Below are 17,018 nucleotides of genomic sequence, written 5' to 3'. Positions count from 1 at the left end.
CAGAATGTGCAAATGAGACCAGCTCTCCAGCCCCAAGCAGGCGCATTAAATCATTGTCCTCCGACACTTAGTTCCTTCTCAGCCAGACATCTTTACTGCACGATGACTGCTAGTTTATATCAGATCAGCTCTTCTGTGCTCCAGTAATGCTGAGCTCTTTAAATCAGCCTGAAGCTGCTTCCTTGAAAACCAAGCCCAATTAAATACATTGGGGGTTATTTTGAGTTAAAAAGAAAAAAGCTTGTCTTAGCTGCCTCTTATATCAAACTGCAGTGAAAGGGAGAGGGAAGTTTTAAGCTGAAAATAAAACTTGGTTTTCCATTAAGTTTGGAGATCTAATCTACTGTATAAGCTTTTGCTTTCCAGCCCTTTTTTTTAAAAAAAAAATTGATTTATATGCCGCCCTTCTCCGGAGACTCAGGGCGGCTTACAATGCGTTAAGCATTGTCCTTATTGGACACGGATGAGTTCAGCAAGTGTTTATGGAGAAAGTAGGTAACCTGATGGCTGTGAGTTTTTGATGTGAAACTCCCATAAACCCTAGAGAGCAGGAATTTGGGGAGTTGCGTCCAAGCCTGTGATTGGTTACCTCAAATTAAACGATGGCACCGAAAACTTTGGGCTCTGAATTTTTGCCTCTTTTGCCAGATGAATATGGGCTGCCATATTAAACAGGTTTCTAGTCATGTAGTTCTTAAATATTTTTATTCTTTCTTACAGGTTCATGTTTCTCAAGATTTCTAATGTGAGCCTCTGAATGAACAGCGGGGTCAGAGATGCCCCCGTTCAAACCATGCAGTCAAGACCCAGTTTTGACCTTCTGTCTCATGGTTGACTCTAGCTGTCCCTAGCTTGACTCTTTTTACCCCTTCTGTGGACACCCCTAGGATAACTGGGTCAGAATGTCTAAAATGGTTCCCTACAATGATAACTGAAATTTCATTTCATTTCATTTGACTTTCTGCAGGCTCCTAATCGAAGTTGAAAGAGAAAATCACGCCAAAGGTTTTGGCAGGGATCTCTTTGTGACACCAATCCTGTCCCCGTCCCCTGTCTGTGATAAACCAAGGCAGGAGGCCACGCTATTAATCAGAGTGTCAGGGTTCCGAGTAATGCACTCATTGAAAGCAGAACTCTGAGATTCCAGTAGATTCCTTTAAAAACATGTTTATTGCATACATCATATCGGCCACAGCCAGTGAAAACCAACTCTGAAAGTTCCCACGGTTTTCACCTAATTAAAAGAATGAAACTTTCCCCCTCCCCAGGCTCATCAGTCACATGGCCCAGTGGTCCCCAACCCCCGGTCCGCGGACCGGTGCCGGGCCGTGGAGTACCTGGCACCGGGCCGCGCAGCGGCCGGGGGACATGAACGCTGCAGCGCACGGCCCAGGAGCCTTTGCGCTGCAGCGTTCATGTCCCCCGGCCGCTTTTGCGCACTGGGCCGTGCGCAAAAGCTCCTGGGCTGTGGCCCCACCCCTGCGCGCGCTCAGCGGGCCGCGGCGTTAAAAAGGTTGGGGACCACTGACATGGCCCAATGAATACAGCTGGCATGCTCCTCTCCTCCTTCATCAGCCACTTGTTACAATGACCTTGGTTCCCACAGGAAAACTTTTTATTTTGACTGTAAGTTGGGCTAGCTACTTCCCCACTCCCCTTCTTTCTCAGGCTTTGTGGCAACTTTAAGGCAGCACAAGATGGCTTCATCCAGGTTTGCTTCAGAGTTGACACAGAGATGTCAGAAAGCCAAGATGTGGGCCATCCTGGTCTGATCAAAGCATCATCTCTTTTATACTCATAAAAAATAGGCAGAGCTTTGACTGTACCATTGCTGCCTCCTTCTTGAGATTTTTTGGACTAGCCTCTGAGGACACTTCTGATAATAGGCAAGAGAAAGTCCAGAGAATCTCGCTCTTATTGGCTAGTCAATAGATCTGATGTTTTGTTTTGTTTTAATATTGCAAAAGAGAGAAAGCCACTGGCAGAACATGGTTTTGCTTCAATGAATGAATAAACTTTGTTTATTCATGCCCTGGTTGGGGGCTAATCCAAGATTAACAGCATCTCCTTTGAGGTGAGGGAATTAAAGTTTCCTCAGTGAGGGGCAGTAAATGGTTTTGGCATCACATTTCTAGTTGGAAATAATTTGAATTAACATGGAAAGCAACCAGTGTTTTTGGTCTTGAGGATTTGGAAGCCAAGCATGATATCAGATAGCAAATGGGCAAAACAGGAAAACTATGAAAATGAAACTATGAATATGCAGAACAAGGAAATGATTGGATCGGCTGCCTTGTTCTAATAGTTATAGAGACAATGGGAGTCAGGCAGCATACAAATTAAATTAATAAATAAGCAAGGCATCTGGAAACCAATGGCTCAAGTTAGTTACACCAAATGTGATTGGACTGATGTGGTTGGACAGCTATGGTTGCTATGCTAAACTTCAGGCCTTTTCCTTTGAAATTAAGAAAATGTGCATAATATATTTAAGTTTATTTTCTAGGCCATTTACTATGATTAGACACATTCTTACCTTGAATCCCAAGTTGGAAAAAGCCTTGGAGATCAATTAGTCCTACTCCCTATTCATTGTGGGACCCATTAGATCCATGACAAATGACCATCCAGACACTACTTGAAGACCTCCAGTGAAAGAAAGCTCCATCTGCCCCCAATTCGTGTGGCAGCCAATTCTATTTGCTGATCCTACAGGACATACTTCCAGGAGGCTCTTTCTCAGATCTAGCCTGAATCCCCTTCCTTATAATTTCAACCCATTGCTCTGGTCCTGCCCTCTGAGGCAACAGAGAATAAATTTAAAATTGACATGACATTCAGACATTTGAAATATGCTATTATCTTGACCCTCGGCAATCTCTCCTGTAGGCCATACATAGCCAGATTCTTCAACACACCTCGGTTTTCAGATCCCTAAACATCTTGACAGTCTGACTCTGAAGTTGATGCAGGTTTTTTGATGTCTTTTTTCAATTGTGCCTAGAACTGGACACATAATTCTGAATGGGATCGGACAAGGGCAGAGTACAAGGGAACCATTACCTCTTGTGGCTTGAATTCAATATTTCTGTCAATGTAGCCCAAGCTCCCATTTACTGTTTCAGCAGCTGCATCCCCACTGCTGGCTCATGATTTTCATCTGTAGTCAAGTCCTAGAATCTCTTCTCATGAACTCTTACCAAGGCAGAAATCTTTCATCCTCTATTTGTGCTTATTTTTGTTTTCTTGCTAAATGCAGAATTTAGCATTTCAGTTATTAAATACCATTCCTTTCAGTTGGATAAAGCCATTAACTAGTAGACTTTGGGTGCAGTCACGGAGTGACTTGTGAGCCCATCTAACAGAAGCATCATATAGGTCATTATTTTATCATTTTATTAAGAAGAACATGTTGAAGGCTTGCCAAAGGTCTAGGTATGCTGTGGATTGCATTCCTTCATCAATTGAGTTAGAACATGAATTCTGTAGCTATTTTTAAACTGAGAGAATTTTGAACCAGGGCCTATAGAAAGCAGAGTTTGCTGGTAAAATAGGACAGTCATGATTCATCATTACTTCATTACATTTCACCAGCATGTTCAGGTCGACAGATTGTTGGGCTACTTGTAGGAAACCCGTAGATCAGATCTCTGCTCAATTATGTTACAGAGGTATGCACAACTTGCAAGATTCATTTTGTAACCCCACCGATCAGGCAAATCTGTTCTGATCGCATCTTTTATATAAAAGCTATAACAGATCCATGTTTATAATGTGGAGAGTTTCTTATCCTGTTTCGTGAATGCCTGTTGTAAGTAACTGTTTATGAAATCATTCTTGAGATGAAAAGCATTTGGCAAAATTATTGCATCAAGGAATTTCATGACCAGCCAAATTAGGCAACCATCTTCCATTAACTCTAGTCTCATAGAAGATCTGGAAGGTACTTTTCAGAAGACCAGGTATGATTATGGTTTTGTTCCATGCAACATCTAAGTATAATATAGTTTGTTTCTGAATCTGAGGCTAGATGCAAATGATGAACTTACTCTGGCTGGGAAATTCTCCAAATTCTAGTATGTCTCTCGATTAAACATCTGGTATTTATTGCACCCAGGGCAAGTCCAGAGTGTTTTGTGTAAGAGATAATGGAAGTGTGGACTGCAGAGACCATAACACTGTGTAACTGATTTTAGTTGCTCTCCCTTTGCCTTATAAAAGCTAAGCAGGGCTAGATCTGGCTAATACTTGGATGGGAGACCATCATTCTCAGGTCTGTAGACTAGACTTGGAAAAACATTCCGTAGGAAATCAGAGGCAAACCACTTCCTAATTCCGGCCAAGAAAACTACACCAAGGGAGTCTTTACTTTTATTGGCTCTTTAGAGTGTGGGAAGTATTTAGCCAGTTTCAGGAAATGTTCTAGCTTATATATGTTGCCTGTTTTTCTTTTAAAATTAAAATACAACCAGGTATGAACCTTCCAGTACAAAATCATACCATTCATTTCCAAAGCAGTAATTCTTTAAGAATAGTCTGCCATAAACTTTATATGGCAGTTGCCCCACCTCTTTTAAATCCAGTTCAACCAGAGTAGGAACTAGAAGGAAGCTCCTAATGACCTGGGAATTAAGGGTTGGACGTATCCAGTGAGCCAACTTTCTGCTACAGTGTGAACAAAACACATTTGGTGTTTTCTAATCACAAGCAGATGGGTCAGCGCACAACTCCTAAATCCTAACAAAGTATCTGAGTTATCTGAATTCATTCTGATATTCAGAGATTCCAAGGCCTTAGACTTATATGCTTATATTTTGCCTGTGGTCTACAAATAGCTAGCTATATTAATCCCTAAATGTCCTTGACAATCAAAGTCTTTGATATTTCTAAAGATCAGGAAGTGTCAAATACAATTTTGCTGATTTATAGGACATGCCTGGCCTTTAAAAGCAAATATTCAGAGATTACATACAATAAGGACACGGGTACCCTATTAAATCAGATTAGAAGGGTTTTGTACGCTTTATTTTTGTATCACGCTGATTTGTTCATTGAAACTCAGCTACACTTTCCTACATCCTGAAATGTTTTGTTACAATCAAATGAGAATAGCACTTAGCAATAGTACTTAGACTTATATACCGCTTCACAGTGCTTTACAGCCCTCTCTAAGCAGTTTACAGAGCCAGCCTATTGCCCCCAACAATCTGGGTCCTCATTTTACCCACCTCAGAAGGATGGAAGGCTGAGTCAACCTTGAGCCTGGTGAGATTTGATCTGCCAAACTGCTGGCAGCCGGTGATCAGCAGAAGTAGCCTGCAGTACTGCACTCTAACCATTGCGCCACCCCGGCTCTCTGGAGAAGCAGCACCAGTTGTAGAAATTGTGGGTTCTTGGAATCTAATGTGTAGAGACATTGTAATTTGTGAGGCTGAATACTTTCTTGCTTATACCACGTGGCATTTAAAACAGCTATCTCCTTGTGTTGAAAGCATGAGTGGAAAATGCAAGTCTGTTAAACTTTTATCTTTTTTTTTAAATTTAAAAGTACTAACTTTTAAGTACTAACAGTAACCATAGATTATAGCCCTTCTAGATCTCTGTTGTTTTGTTTTTCAGCAATTGGTTGGCAGTGGAGTTTCTTCAGCTTGATAAGGCCATAAACAACAATAACAATGGAGAGATGGAAAGGCTTAAGGCCCTTTTGAAACAAAGATCTTCCTGGAACCCCTTTTAATTGCTTTCCAAAATCGAAAATTCCCGAACTCAGGAAAGGACATTGGCAAAAATTGGGGGAGAGATGGAAGATAATTCCAGTGTTAAGATTTTTTTTTTTTTTTTACTGTTTCTGGCTTTAGGATGGGGATGGCTATGGATTCTGGAATGTTCTCTCCACGTCCTCAGAGATTTTTCTTCAGACAGAAGACAGAAAAGGAATTCTGAATATTTGTAATTCCCAAGACTCCAGAGGAAATGATAAAGAACCAGTCTGACAAGAAAGTAAATAAATAAGATGCATTATTTGTACAAAAAAATTATATAAACAAGTTTTAAAAAAAACAGGGGGGGAGGGGAGCTGCCTCCTGTAGTATTTGTCAACCTTAACAAGATATTTACATGGATGCTGCCAAGTCACAATTCATGAAACATTTGTAATTACATTCGTAGGCTGCAAGCCTTAGCACAGTTGTAGACATGCCCGTTGTTGGAGGGGTTCGCCTCAGAGGATCCTTGCTGGGGTTTGCAGCTAGCCAGCTCCAGGGGGTGGGTGGGGGGCAGGGGAAGGAAACCCAGAGTTGGATACAGCTCGACTGAAGTCAGAACTGGATTATCCGCCTTTGCTTCAATTCAGTCCTCTGGGTTGCAAGACCATTAAGTGGCACCAACAACACAAAGATCCATACCTTGAGTTTGTGCTCTGAAATAAACAGGGAAGCCATTTTCTTCGGGGGCCTCGTTTACATTTATATTAGGCAGTGGTGAAATCTGAACCGGTTTGCCACCGGTTCGCTGGCCGCGCATGCACGGTGCATGCCAAATGCGAGCTGCATGTGCGCATGCACAATGTGAGCCAAACATGCGCTGCATGCATGCCCATGCACGGTGCACATCAAATGCCTGCTGCACACGCATGTGCACTGCACACCAAATGCACGTGTAGCACCAAACACGTATTTTGTGCGGAAAAAAGGAAGCTTGGGAAGGTAAGTAGAACAGTGAGGGGCGGGGAACAGCTGTCCTGCACTATTTAGGTTCACTAGAAAGCTTTCTGGCGATGTTAAATTGCGCGGCATAGCTGATTGTCGGAAATACCGGTAGCTTTTTTTTACTATCAGTTCATCTGAACCGGTAGTTTTTATCACTACTGGTTCACCCAAACCGATGTGAACCGGTAGCATTTCACCACTGATATTAGGGCACCCCCAAAACACTGCACCCATTTGAATGCTGTCCCCTGGATTTATTTCACAGAGAATTTCCAAAAGGCCACCATCCAAAAGTGTTTAGCTACTGATGCCTGACGTTCTAATGAAAATCTATTTATTTTTCTATTGAGAAAAAAACAGCCACCACATTACTGCTAAGGAAAAGGGTCCTTCTGTTTGCAGAATATAACCTTCCTCTCCATGCTGCCCCCCCATTCCCCCCCCCAGTGGTTTTCTCTGTATGAAATGAATGTGGTCAAAGTTAAATACAAAAATAAGGACAGGCAATACATTGTCACCGGTATTACAAAAACATTGCAGATGTATTACAGAAGAATCTCTTCTCCCCTCCTGCCCCCGCCCACCTCCCCCAGTAGTTTCATCTGGACAAAAATAATGTACAATTATTCATATTGCACTTTTTATACATGAAATTCTAATAAATACACACACATGATACATTTACATAACATAGAAAGACATTCTCTCTTTCTCTCTCTCTTTTTTTTAAAAATAAATGTTGCATTGATTCATAGCAACACAGTAACTCAGAGACCCATCTGAAAAGAGAGCAAATTCTCTGCCAGATACATTTTGGAAAGCCCAAAACAGAAGGCAATTTAAATCTGGCGGACCTGACATTGACCTCATCAGAGAACTTCCAGACATGTTTTAAAATATACAGGTAATAAAAAGCTGTAACCTATCAATGCTACCTTCAGCGCACATTTTACGGTTAAATACAAGCCAAGAATCCTGTGCAAACACACCCAAGCTGCAGGTCTGGCCTTTTATAGTGCTTCAACCAAACCCTCAGAACTGAAGAGTCCACCTACCCTCTCTGAAGATGTTTGGGGGTACAAAAATCATTATCTCCTTTTAATGACCCCATAATCCCTTGCGGGGTGGAGTCAGGGCATCTGAATGGAGCAGAATGTTTACTGGCCGGATGCCCTTCCTGTCACCAAAGCGGAATTTTATTATTCAGCAGATAAATTCTCATCGTGCCCAGAGAGAAATATCTGCCTCTACTTAGGATCGAACTCACAAGCTCCTGATTGTGAGGTGAGAGCTCCACCTCTAGGCCACCGCAACACTCGTTAGGGGTACAAAAATGTGCATCACAAATCATGATCTTGTTTGAAGGCTCTTCCTTCTCCACAAATACAAAATACTAATTGATTTACAGATGCTCAATCCTTCATCGTGCTAAAGCCCAGCTTTGGATAGTTATTAGAGACATACAGTCACTATACCTTGGAGGAAATCAGTGCTGGGTAAAAACCATCACACCTGCCAAATGTTGTGTCAGAGTCAGCCGTCCCAAAGCAAGACAAACCAACCACATGCTTCTTTTATCATTACTGTGTCAGGGTCGGTGGGAAGCAGCTCATTCATTTGCTCTGCTTTTGGCCCGGGCTCTAAAATGTGTGAAGGACACTGTAGACCTCATGGCTGCCATAGAGACTGCCTTTCCTTATCCTTTAATAGCAGGCAGGAAATATAGTATGTGACCTTTTTGAGTTGTGTCATGGAGCAACCCATGTTTCACCACAGGGCCGTGTTTGTTCCAAAATGGCCTCTTACTCTTCATTAAAACAGGCAGTCATTTTGAGAATTCCGTCACATTAAGGAATTGACTTGCAATTCTAAAGGTAGCCACAGTAGGGTTTTTTATTTTAAGTTTTTTTTTTTTTTAAGGCTCCTTGGGTTATCTGGAAAAAAAAAAAGATGAACTGCTTTAATGAACAGCAGAGATCTGGAGCCTGTGTGAGCCATTTCTTAAAGGCACTCGGCTCCATTTGACAATATCCAGAAAGCAATAACTCCATGGAGTTATTCCTAAGTGAAGGAGGCTGAATGAAGGGGCATTATAAGATTGCTGCAACAGCCTGTCAATCAGAGCTTCTATTCTTCCAAGGAAGTGTATTTCAGAGCTGCCGTGTTTTAGCTCCAAGCAGTTCAGCACAGTTTGTGAATTTCATCCTGCTTAATAAAAAAGAACCCCCCCCTTTAAATAAAAAAAGGATCATGAAATGGGAAGCACCTATATTGATTGTCTTTCTCTGAGTCATCCGCATCAAGTGAGAAAACAGTTCGGTTAATATATTTCATCAGGTCTGAGAGGATGTTGACAATTTACCTCTGCATTTGTTCCATATAGTGGGCGTCACAGTCGTGAGGATTAATAGGATTACTCTTCACCAGCAATCCATTTTAAACCTGATCTAATCTCATGGAACCTCTAATTTCAATGTAGAAAATCTATACAGTATACAGTTATATGGATTATGTTGTCCTTCCGTTTCACCCCTTCTTTCGAAAAATATTTTTGGACAATTGAGTTCACTTATTCCTCTTAGGGTTTGCCTCATACTTTCTCTTTTATTATTGCAAAATATTTGTGGGGTTTTTTTTTTACACTCTGAACCATATGGATTATATAATCTTCCATCCCAATTTCTTCATATTCTTTTAGTTTTTTTTTTTTTATTAGTTTCCAACTTCATTTCTGCTAACAAAAGCCAATAGAAACATGCAATGGAAACCTCCTGAGTATTTCCCTCCGCTTTCATCAGATTCAATATTTAGCAAGAGTAATCAGGATGAACCTGCATACAATATATTTAGTTAGGCGTGTTTTTTTTAAAAAAAATGAAATAAATTAAAAAAGGACTCCAAGCTTTCAATAAGCGAAGAAGAGATTGGTAATTGGACCGTGAGGAACCAAAATGAACTGTGAGAATTAATCTTTGGTGCACCTTTCTTTCTAATCTGAATGGCATTGCTCCCCCTGCATATCAGCCACATTATTAGAAAATTCAATTTAATCTACTGTAGCATTCTGAGGGTCAAACTGTATCACCTGAGGATCACAAAAGCAGAAAATCCCAAATTGTAGCATAAAAAAAAAGACATACAGCTATGATAAACTCATTATGGATACAGACAAGCCATCACTTCCTCAAATGTACAAACAAAACCTCTTGGGAAGTACTGAGTTAGACAGCGAGGACTTTACTTACTTCTTCTTATTTCTAATTAGATTTTTCCCCAACTTCGTGACCTCTGGATGTGTTGGCATGGGTAATCCCCATCACCAGGGCCAATTTCTAGCCCCCAAAGGCCAGCTGTTCTTCTGGGAAGCCTCGGTGGCAAAATGCCAAGAAGTCACAAGTATAACGCTTCACGCTACCAGCTTCCTGGGTGGCGATAGTGAGCTCACCATAGCAAATCCCTATTTGGGAAGAGGATATACTGTAAGTGTGCCAGAGTCAGTCCCAACTTTTGCAAGGTGGCAATCGTCCATTTTAATCTCTGCTTTCTGTATCTGTCAAGCCCCATTTTGATTCAGGTAATAGTAATCCAGTTGGGCGTCTGGTCTCCGGTTGCTTCCACGTCATTTCTTCAGTCCGTCAAGGGCCCCCAGTGATGTCTTCTGGACGGTTCCATTTCCAACATGCTTTCTCTCTCTCTCTCTCTCTCTCTCCCTCTTTTGGCCTCCACCCTCATCATGAACTGTGACACGCTGCATGTGTTTCCCATCATTAGGAGAGAAACCTTGTCAAGGTCATTTTTTTTTAGAAAGAACAAATGACTCTGTTAAAAGAGATTTCTTAACAAGAAAAAAAAAAGAGAGAGAGGAGGAGAGAAAGGAAAAATAAATAAATAAGTGGCAGACGAGGCAACTGCTTTTCCCATTTTCCTTCTCTCAAGCAGCTCTTCTCAGGAGCAGAGTAGAGCAAGGCCATCGGTTGCTAAATTCACTTTCTCTGTCTTTCTTTCTTTCTTTTGCTGCTGCCTTCATGCTTTTCCACACGTCCCACAGCAGCGTGACTTGAACTGTGCCAGTTGGCAGAGCTTTAACTGCTTCACCTTCTCACAATACCTGGTGGTATCTCTGCACTCAACTAGGAAAAAGGGGATGAGAATAGTAAAAAAAAAAAAAAAGTGGGGAGGGGGATGACAAATCTCATCTTGACTCTTGCTGGCTGGCTAACTTTAGAACATCTGCAGTTACTCAGATGAAAGATGATCCTGAACTTATGACATTCCCACCTCCAGAAGAAAAAGCGAACAGGAAAAGAAATGTAAACATGTACAAAAAGTCCAATAAAATGCCAAGGTGTCCCACCCTGACAACCTGGGATTGTCAGTTCCAGCTGAAACCAGTCCTAGCAATCTCCCCTTCCTAATAAATGTTTGAAGAGCCAAGGCTAATTAGCTAACAAAATTAGTAGGTATGAATTGAACTTGTAACAAAAAAATAAGTAAAATTACTTGAACCCTATCTGCTTTATACCAAGCATTTTCTCTCGCCTGGAAAAATAACACGCTCCAGGTGGTCAGGAAGGCTCAACAGAGACTCCACTTCCTTAGAGTCCTGAGGAAAAATCAGGTGGAACAACGACTGATGACTTCCTTTTACCGGCCTACCATAGAAAGTGACCTCACATATTGTGTGATGGTATGGTATGCTGGCTTGACAGCCGTGGACAGAAAGGCATTACAGAGGGTGATGAGCACAGCACAAAAAATCATGGGCTGCCTCCGGACCTCACTGGACGAAATCGCCAGGATACACTGCCTTAGCAGAGTGAGGAAAATCCTCAGGGACGATTCACACCCTGGTCAGCACTTCTTTACTCTCTTACCATTGGGCAGGAGATATAGAAGCATAGCCAGCCGAACGAATAGGCTGAAAAAGAGCTTTTATCCGTGGGCTGTCAGACTTCTGAACGCAGCATAACATCATAATTAGGTTTAAAATGTTAGACTTGCAGGGCCAGTGCAACGTGCAACATGTTCATACCGGTGTAATATAGTATAAAGTTATATACATATATGTATATTGGAATATGTGTTAGTTATTACTTATTTCGGTTTAGGGGTTTTCTTCCCTTTATTTGAGTTTATTCTGAGTTATTGAGATGTATTCTATGACGGGGGGGGTGCTGCTGCCCCAAGGAAGGCTCATTCAATCTCATTGTACACATGTTGTGCATTGACAATAAAGGTTTGATTTGATTTGATTTGAATCACTTTTGTACACAGAAACACACAAGGACCAAAACTTTCACTTCCTTCTTTCTTTCCAGCAGGATGGTAGTGGGATAAGTGGAAGAGGCAGATGTACGGAATGGGACAACTTGCCACAGCCAGCTCTCTGTGGCCACTTCTCCACGGGCAACTCATCATGGCCAACTCACTGCAGGATAACATTGCAAGTTATGGTCATGTGACATTGTGCTTGATGACCACAATGGAATTTATGTTAAGTTGGGCACAGTCATGTGACATTTTACTTTTTTTTAAAAAAAAATTTGATTTATATGTCGCCCTTCTCCGGAGACTCAGGGCGGCTTACAATGCGTTAAGCAATAGCCTTCATACTTTTGTATATTTTTACAAAGTCAGCTTATTGCCCCCACAAACTGGGTCCTCAATTTACCTACCTTAGAAAGGATGGAAGGCTGAGTCAACCTTGAGCCTGGCAAGATTCGAACTTACAAATTGCAGACAGCTGGAGTAAAATTACAATGCATTAGTTTGCTGAGCTATCCAGGCTCAGACTTAATAGTCAGAATGGAATTACTTAATTGAATTACTTATTTTAGTGGTTCACCCATGGTCATTAAGCACAGTGTCACGTGACCACAACCTGCGGTATCCTGCTGGCTTCCCCATTGACTTGGCTTCTCGGAAGCTGGCTCTGAAGTTTGCAAATGGCAATCATGTGACTGTGTTGCCAAAAGTTTAGTTCTAAATAATTAAGTGATGGAGTCGCTGGTCCCAATTTTGCTTGTTATGCGAGGACTGCCTATACTTGTAGGGAGGGTGTGAATGGCTCCTAAGAATATGCATATTCAGGCTGCTGCATTGCCTATTGACTAGGGTGTGAAATAGTAAAAACGTACTATTTTCGCATGGAGTGATGTTACACCTCTGCCAGTTAGCTGGTCTTGGTCTCCAGGCGCATAAGTGATCTTGCACAAGCTGGTTTGTATGAACACGTACACATTCTACTCTTCTAGATTGGAAGCCATAATTCCCACACGTAGCAGTGCACAACGTCCACAGACTGACTCTCCAGTGTACGCCACAGGCATCTGTCCAGCAGTTCTGAGTGCTTAAAGGCCTTTGAGGGAAAAAAATACATAAAATGAGGGAAAAAAGCCATCGATATTTGCATATACCCTTTAGAGCAGAGGTGTCACTTGATTTCATTGAGGGCCACATCAGGGTTGTGTTTTATCTTGGGGGCCAGGTGGGTGTGGCCAGGGTGGGCTTGAACAGCTCAATGTCACTTGTGTCGCGATGGTCTCCTGCAGCCTTCTGCCGATTTTCCCTTTTCGCTGGCAGAGGATTGCAGGAGTCTGTTGCGGCCGAAAATGAAGCTCGGGGGCTGCACACAGCCCCCCCCGAGCTCCCTTTTCATTGGCAGAGGCACTGTGGATCAATCATTTGCTGTTTCCAGGGCGGCCTCATGGGCCAGATGTAAGTACTCTGTGGGTTGGATCTGGCCCGTGAGCCTTAAGTTTGACACCCCTGCTTTAGGGAAACAGATTCAAGGTTATCCGCATAGGAGCTGGGATCAATTCCAGAGATGTTTGGATTTTGAAAATAATCGCAAACAAAAACGGCTTACAAAATATAGAGTATAGAGACAATCCTATGAAGTTGTATAACATGTTCTGATATTGCTAGCCATGAGGTAAAGCCTCAGAATTAAAATGGCTTTCCTCTGGTGCTTCAGCCATATGTCTGCTCTCTGTACACAGATAAATGCAAACAGATTGAAACATTAGGAAGAGGGTAGAAAAGCATGCATTTTGCAGAAAAGGCTGATGGTTATGATGCAAAAACAAAAAACAAATCCCTGTCGCAAAGAAGAAGCATGACTTCCTCCTAAATCATTTGACCAAGGAGGGCACTGCAGACTTTTTATATAAACAGTGAGACAAAAGCATTAATTGTGATTAGCAATTATCATCTATTATTGTGTGAGAACCAGAACACAGAGTTTCTGGTATTTTCAAGGTGTCAGTGGGACCTACCTCGGGAGGGAACTGCACTGGTCCGAAGGCACAGAGACCCCATCCCTGGACTGGCAAAAAACCTGCCTGTGCTGGAGTGCCAGACGAGAGCCAACACAAGGCCCATTGCACTGTTAACAAACAAACAAAAAAACAAGACATTGGTTAAAACAAATGTGAAACTCTTCACCGGCTGCCTGCGGTAGTGGTAAGAGAACTTTTGAATTTGTGATAAACCACAAGAGTTGGTGGACTAATTGTAGAAGCTACAATTCTAATGTTTTGAAAAGACACAAATAGGAAACTTTCAGAATAGTTGCCATATGAATCTCCCTGAGAAAAGCTAGCAGTGCTGTGTAGCTTGCTCACTGATTCATCTGGTTAACCCCTTTTATAATTATTTGGTATTTTTTTAAAAAAATAATGTCATCGATATCTGAATAAACAAAATGCTATTCTATCTCTGATTCTCATTTTCTCGTTCCCCTTCTTGACTTGCAGTGTAAATTATTTTATTTTGGAAAGGGTCACTGTATTTTGTCTGCTGCTGTAAAAAATTTACAACAAATATTTATCACACTTGATAGGCAACCAGTATTAAAAGAATTAGGGAAGGCATGTTATGAATAATTGAAAAGGAAGATACGATTAATGCTAAATGCTAGGAATTTAACCAATGTGGTTAATAAATGTACACAAACTTTATTTTTACATGATAGTGGAAATAAACCTTCGTTTGTGATTTAGATTTTATCCCTCTTCCCCTCTTTACACTGTAACATTTTATGAGTGCTTAGAGCTTTCCTTAATCTTTAAAAGTCCCACCAAAAGTCCCTAAGGAATGTTTCTGGAGAGTTACAAGGAATGGATCAATAAACTTTGCTTAGTAAAAATATATCCAGAGATATCTAAGGAATACCACCTTCAACAGGAAAGGATACATTTAAGTTTCGTTTTGAATACAGATCTGCCTCAAAACCTCACCAAACCAAAACCAAAATCACTGGGAGAGAATATGATTTGAGTTTAATTCATTTGCAATTATCTTGTTCTTCTCCAAGAACTCCATCCATCCATCCTGTCTTTAAGTTGTTGTTGGATTTGATTCCTGGGATTCTCTCCAGGTCTCTAAAAAGATTAATTACCGGGCATGCCAGATAATATGATGGTATTTGGGTACTTGCCAAAACAATGTGACCAGCATTTGGGCTGTAGCATAGAGTGGTGAGATTTTCAGGTAAAGATATGGCTCATTTCAAGCCTTATTCTGCTGGGAGGATAGGTTAGAAGGAGCATTATCTTTTTTTAAAAAAATCTGATTTTTTAAAAAATGTTTAAATACATTTGGAGACCCTGATATCAGGATGGAATCAATGGTCCACTGTTTACAGTCTCATAGGGTGATGACCTGTGAGACTGAAAGAACTGGAAAAAAAATAAAAATCTAATGATCCTGGCCAGTGGTGGATTTCAAATTTTTTTACTACCAGTTCTGTGGGTGTGGCTTGGTGGGCGTGGCATGTCTTGGTGGGTGTGGCATGGCTTGGTGGGCATGGTTTGGTGGGCGTGGCAGGGGAAGGATACTGTAAAATTTCCACTCCCACCCCACTCCAGGGGAAAGTTACTGCAAAATCCCCATTTCCTCCCGATCAGCTGGGACTCAGGAGACAGAGAATAGATGGGGGCGGGGCCAGTCAGAGGTGGTATTTATTAGTTCTCCGAACTATTCAAAATTTCCACTACCGGTTCTCCAGAACTGGTCAGAACCTGCTGAAACCCACCTCTGATCCTGGCTTATCCAGGGATCATAGGATTGTAACATTGATATCACAACATTGGTATCAAAACACAAACATAGCTCATCATGTCATTTTCTCTAATGAAAACTGATTGAGTTACTACTCTCAAAAACCTACTCAGAAAACTTCAGACTGCCCAAAGAACTGCTGATACAGTTCTACAAAGGAATTATTGAATCTGTCATCTGCACCTGTATAACTGTCTGGTTTGGCTCTGCAACCCAACAAGACAGACACAGACTTCAGAGGATAATTAGAACTGCAGAAAAAAAAACAATTGCAACCAGCCTGCCTTCCATTGAGGACCTGTATACCGCACGAGCCAGAAAGAGGGCTGCGAAAATATCTACAGACTCTTCACATCCTGGACATAAACTGTTTCAACTTCTACCCTCAAGATGATGCTATATGGCATTGCACGCCAGAACAACAGGACAATCCCCCCCCCCATCACTCTGCTAAACAACTAATTCCCACAACAGTCAAACTATCTAATAAGGCTATATTACTATTATTCTTCTCATCCTTCCTATTACCTATCTCATCTTATGACTATAATTTTGTTGCTTATATCTTACGATGTACATTGTTTTATTTAGTATCCTAGTATGATTTATGTTGACTGCTTATTTAGTATCCTATCATTAACACTAAGTGTTGTATCTTATGATATATGATGAATATATTTTTATGATGACTATGATCATGATTTATCACTTGTTGCTTGTATGTACATGGAGAGATTATGCACCGGAGACAAATTCCTTGTGTGTCCAATCACACTTGGCCAATAAAGGAGCCTGGTGGTGCAGTGGACTAAACTACTGTTAAAGTAGTATTTAGCTGCCAGCTGCCTGCAATTACTGCGAGTTCAATTCTCACCAGGTTCAAGGTTGACTCAGCCTTTCATCCTTCCGAGGTAGGTAAAATGAGGACCCGGTTTGTGGGGGCAATAAGCTGACTTTGTATAAAATAGAACACCGCTTAGGGGGGGCCAAAAGCCCTACTAAGCAGGTATATACAAAAGTATGAAGGCTATTGCTTAAAAGCATTGTAAACCGCCCTGAGTCTCCGGAGAAGGGCGGTATATAAATCAAGCTAATAAATAAATAAATAAATAAATAAATAAATAAATAAATAAATAAATAAATAAATAAATAAATAATTCCATTCCATTCCATTCCATTCCATTCTACTCACTCTACTCTATTTTAATAACATGTCATAAAACAAATAGTAGAAGAAAACTGAGAATT

At 41.2% G+C, this 17,018-nt stretch overlaps 1 protein-coding gene across 5 annotated transcripts in view; it reads right to left on the bottom strand.

The window, feature by feature from the left end:
- Window positions 1–5,764: 5,764 nt before the first annotated feature.
- ADAMTSL1 (ADAMTS like 1) overlaps window positions 5,765–17,018 on the bottom strand; it is a 489,535-nt gene continuing 478,281 nt past the window's right edge. For 3 of the 5 annotated variants that reach the window (XM_034410498.3, XM_034410497.3, XM_087886307.1), the window contains 3 exons: window positions 13,985–14,094; window positions 12,845–13,065; window positions 9,580–10,837 (listed from right to left, as the gene is read on the bottom strand). In XM_034410498.3, coding sequence (XP_034266389.2) covers window positions 10,731–10,837; window positions 12,845–13,065; window positions 13,985–14,094 — 438 coding nt within the window. In that variant the 3' untranslated portion in view covers window positions 9,580–10,730. Of the gene's footprint in view, window positions 5,990–9,579; window positions 10,838–12,844; window positions 13,066–13,984; window positions 14,095–17,018 lie in introns of those variants that run through there. The other 2 variants (XM_087886305.1, XM_087886306.1) reach the window with 2 other exon arrangements.

The sequence above is a fragment of the Pantherophis guttatus genome, chromosome 2 (assembly GCF_059756535.1).
Source record: "Pantherophis guttatus breed Tessera chromosome 2, ASM5975653v1, whole genome shotgun sequence".
NCBI lineage: Eukaryota > Metazoa > Chordata > Lepidosauria > Squamata > Colubridae > Pantherophis > Pantherophis guttatus.
The sequence above is the reverse complement of the archived record's forward strand: the minus strand, read 5'-3'. Positions and strand labels throughout refer to the sequence as shown.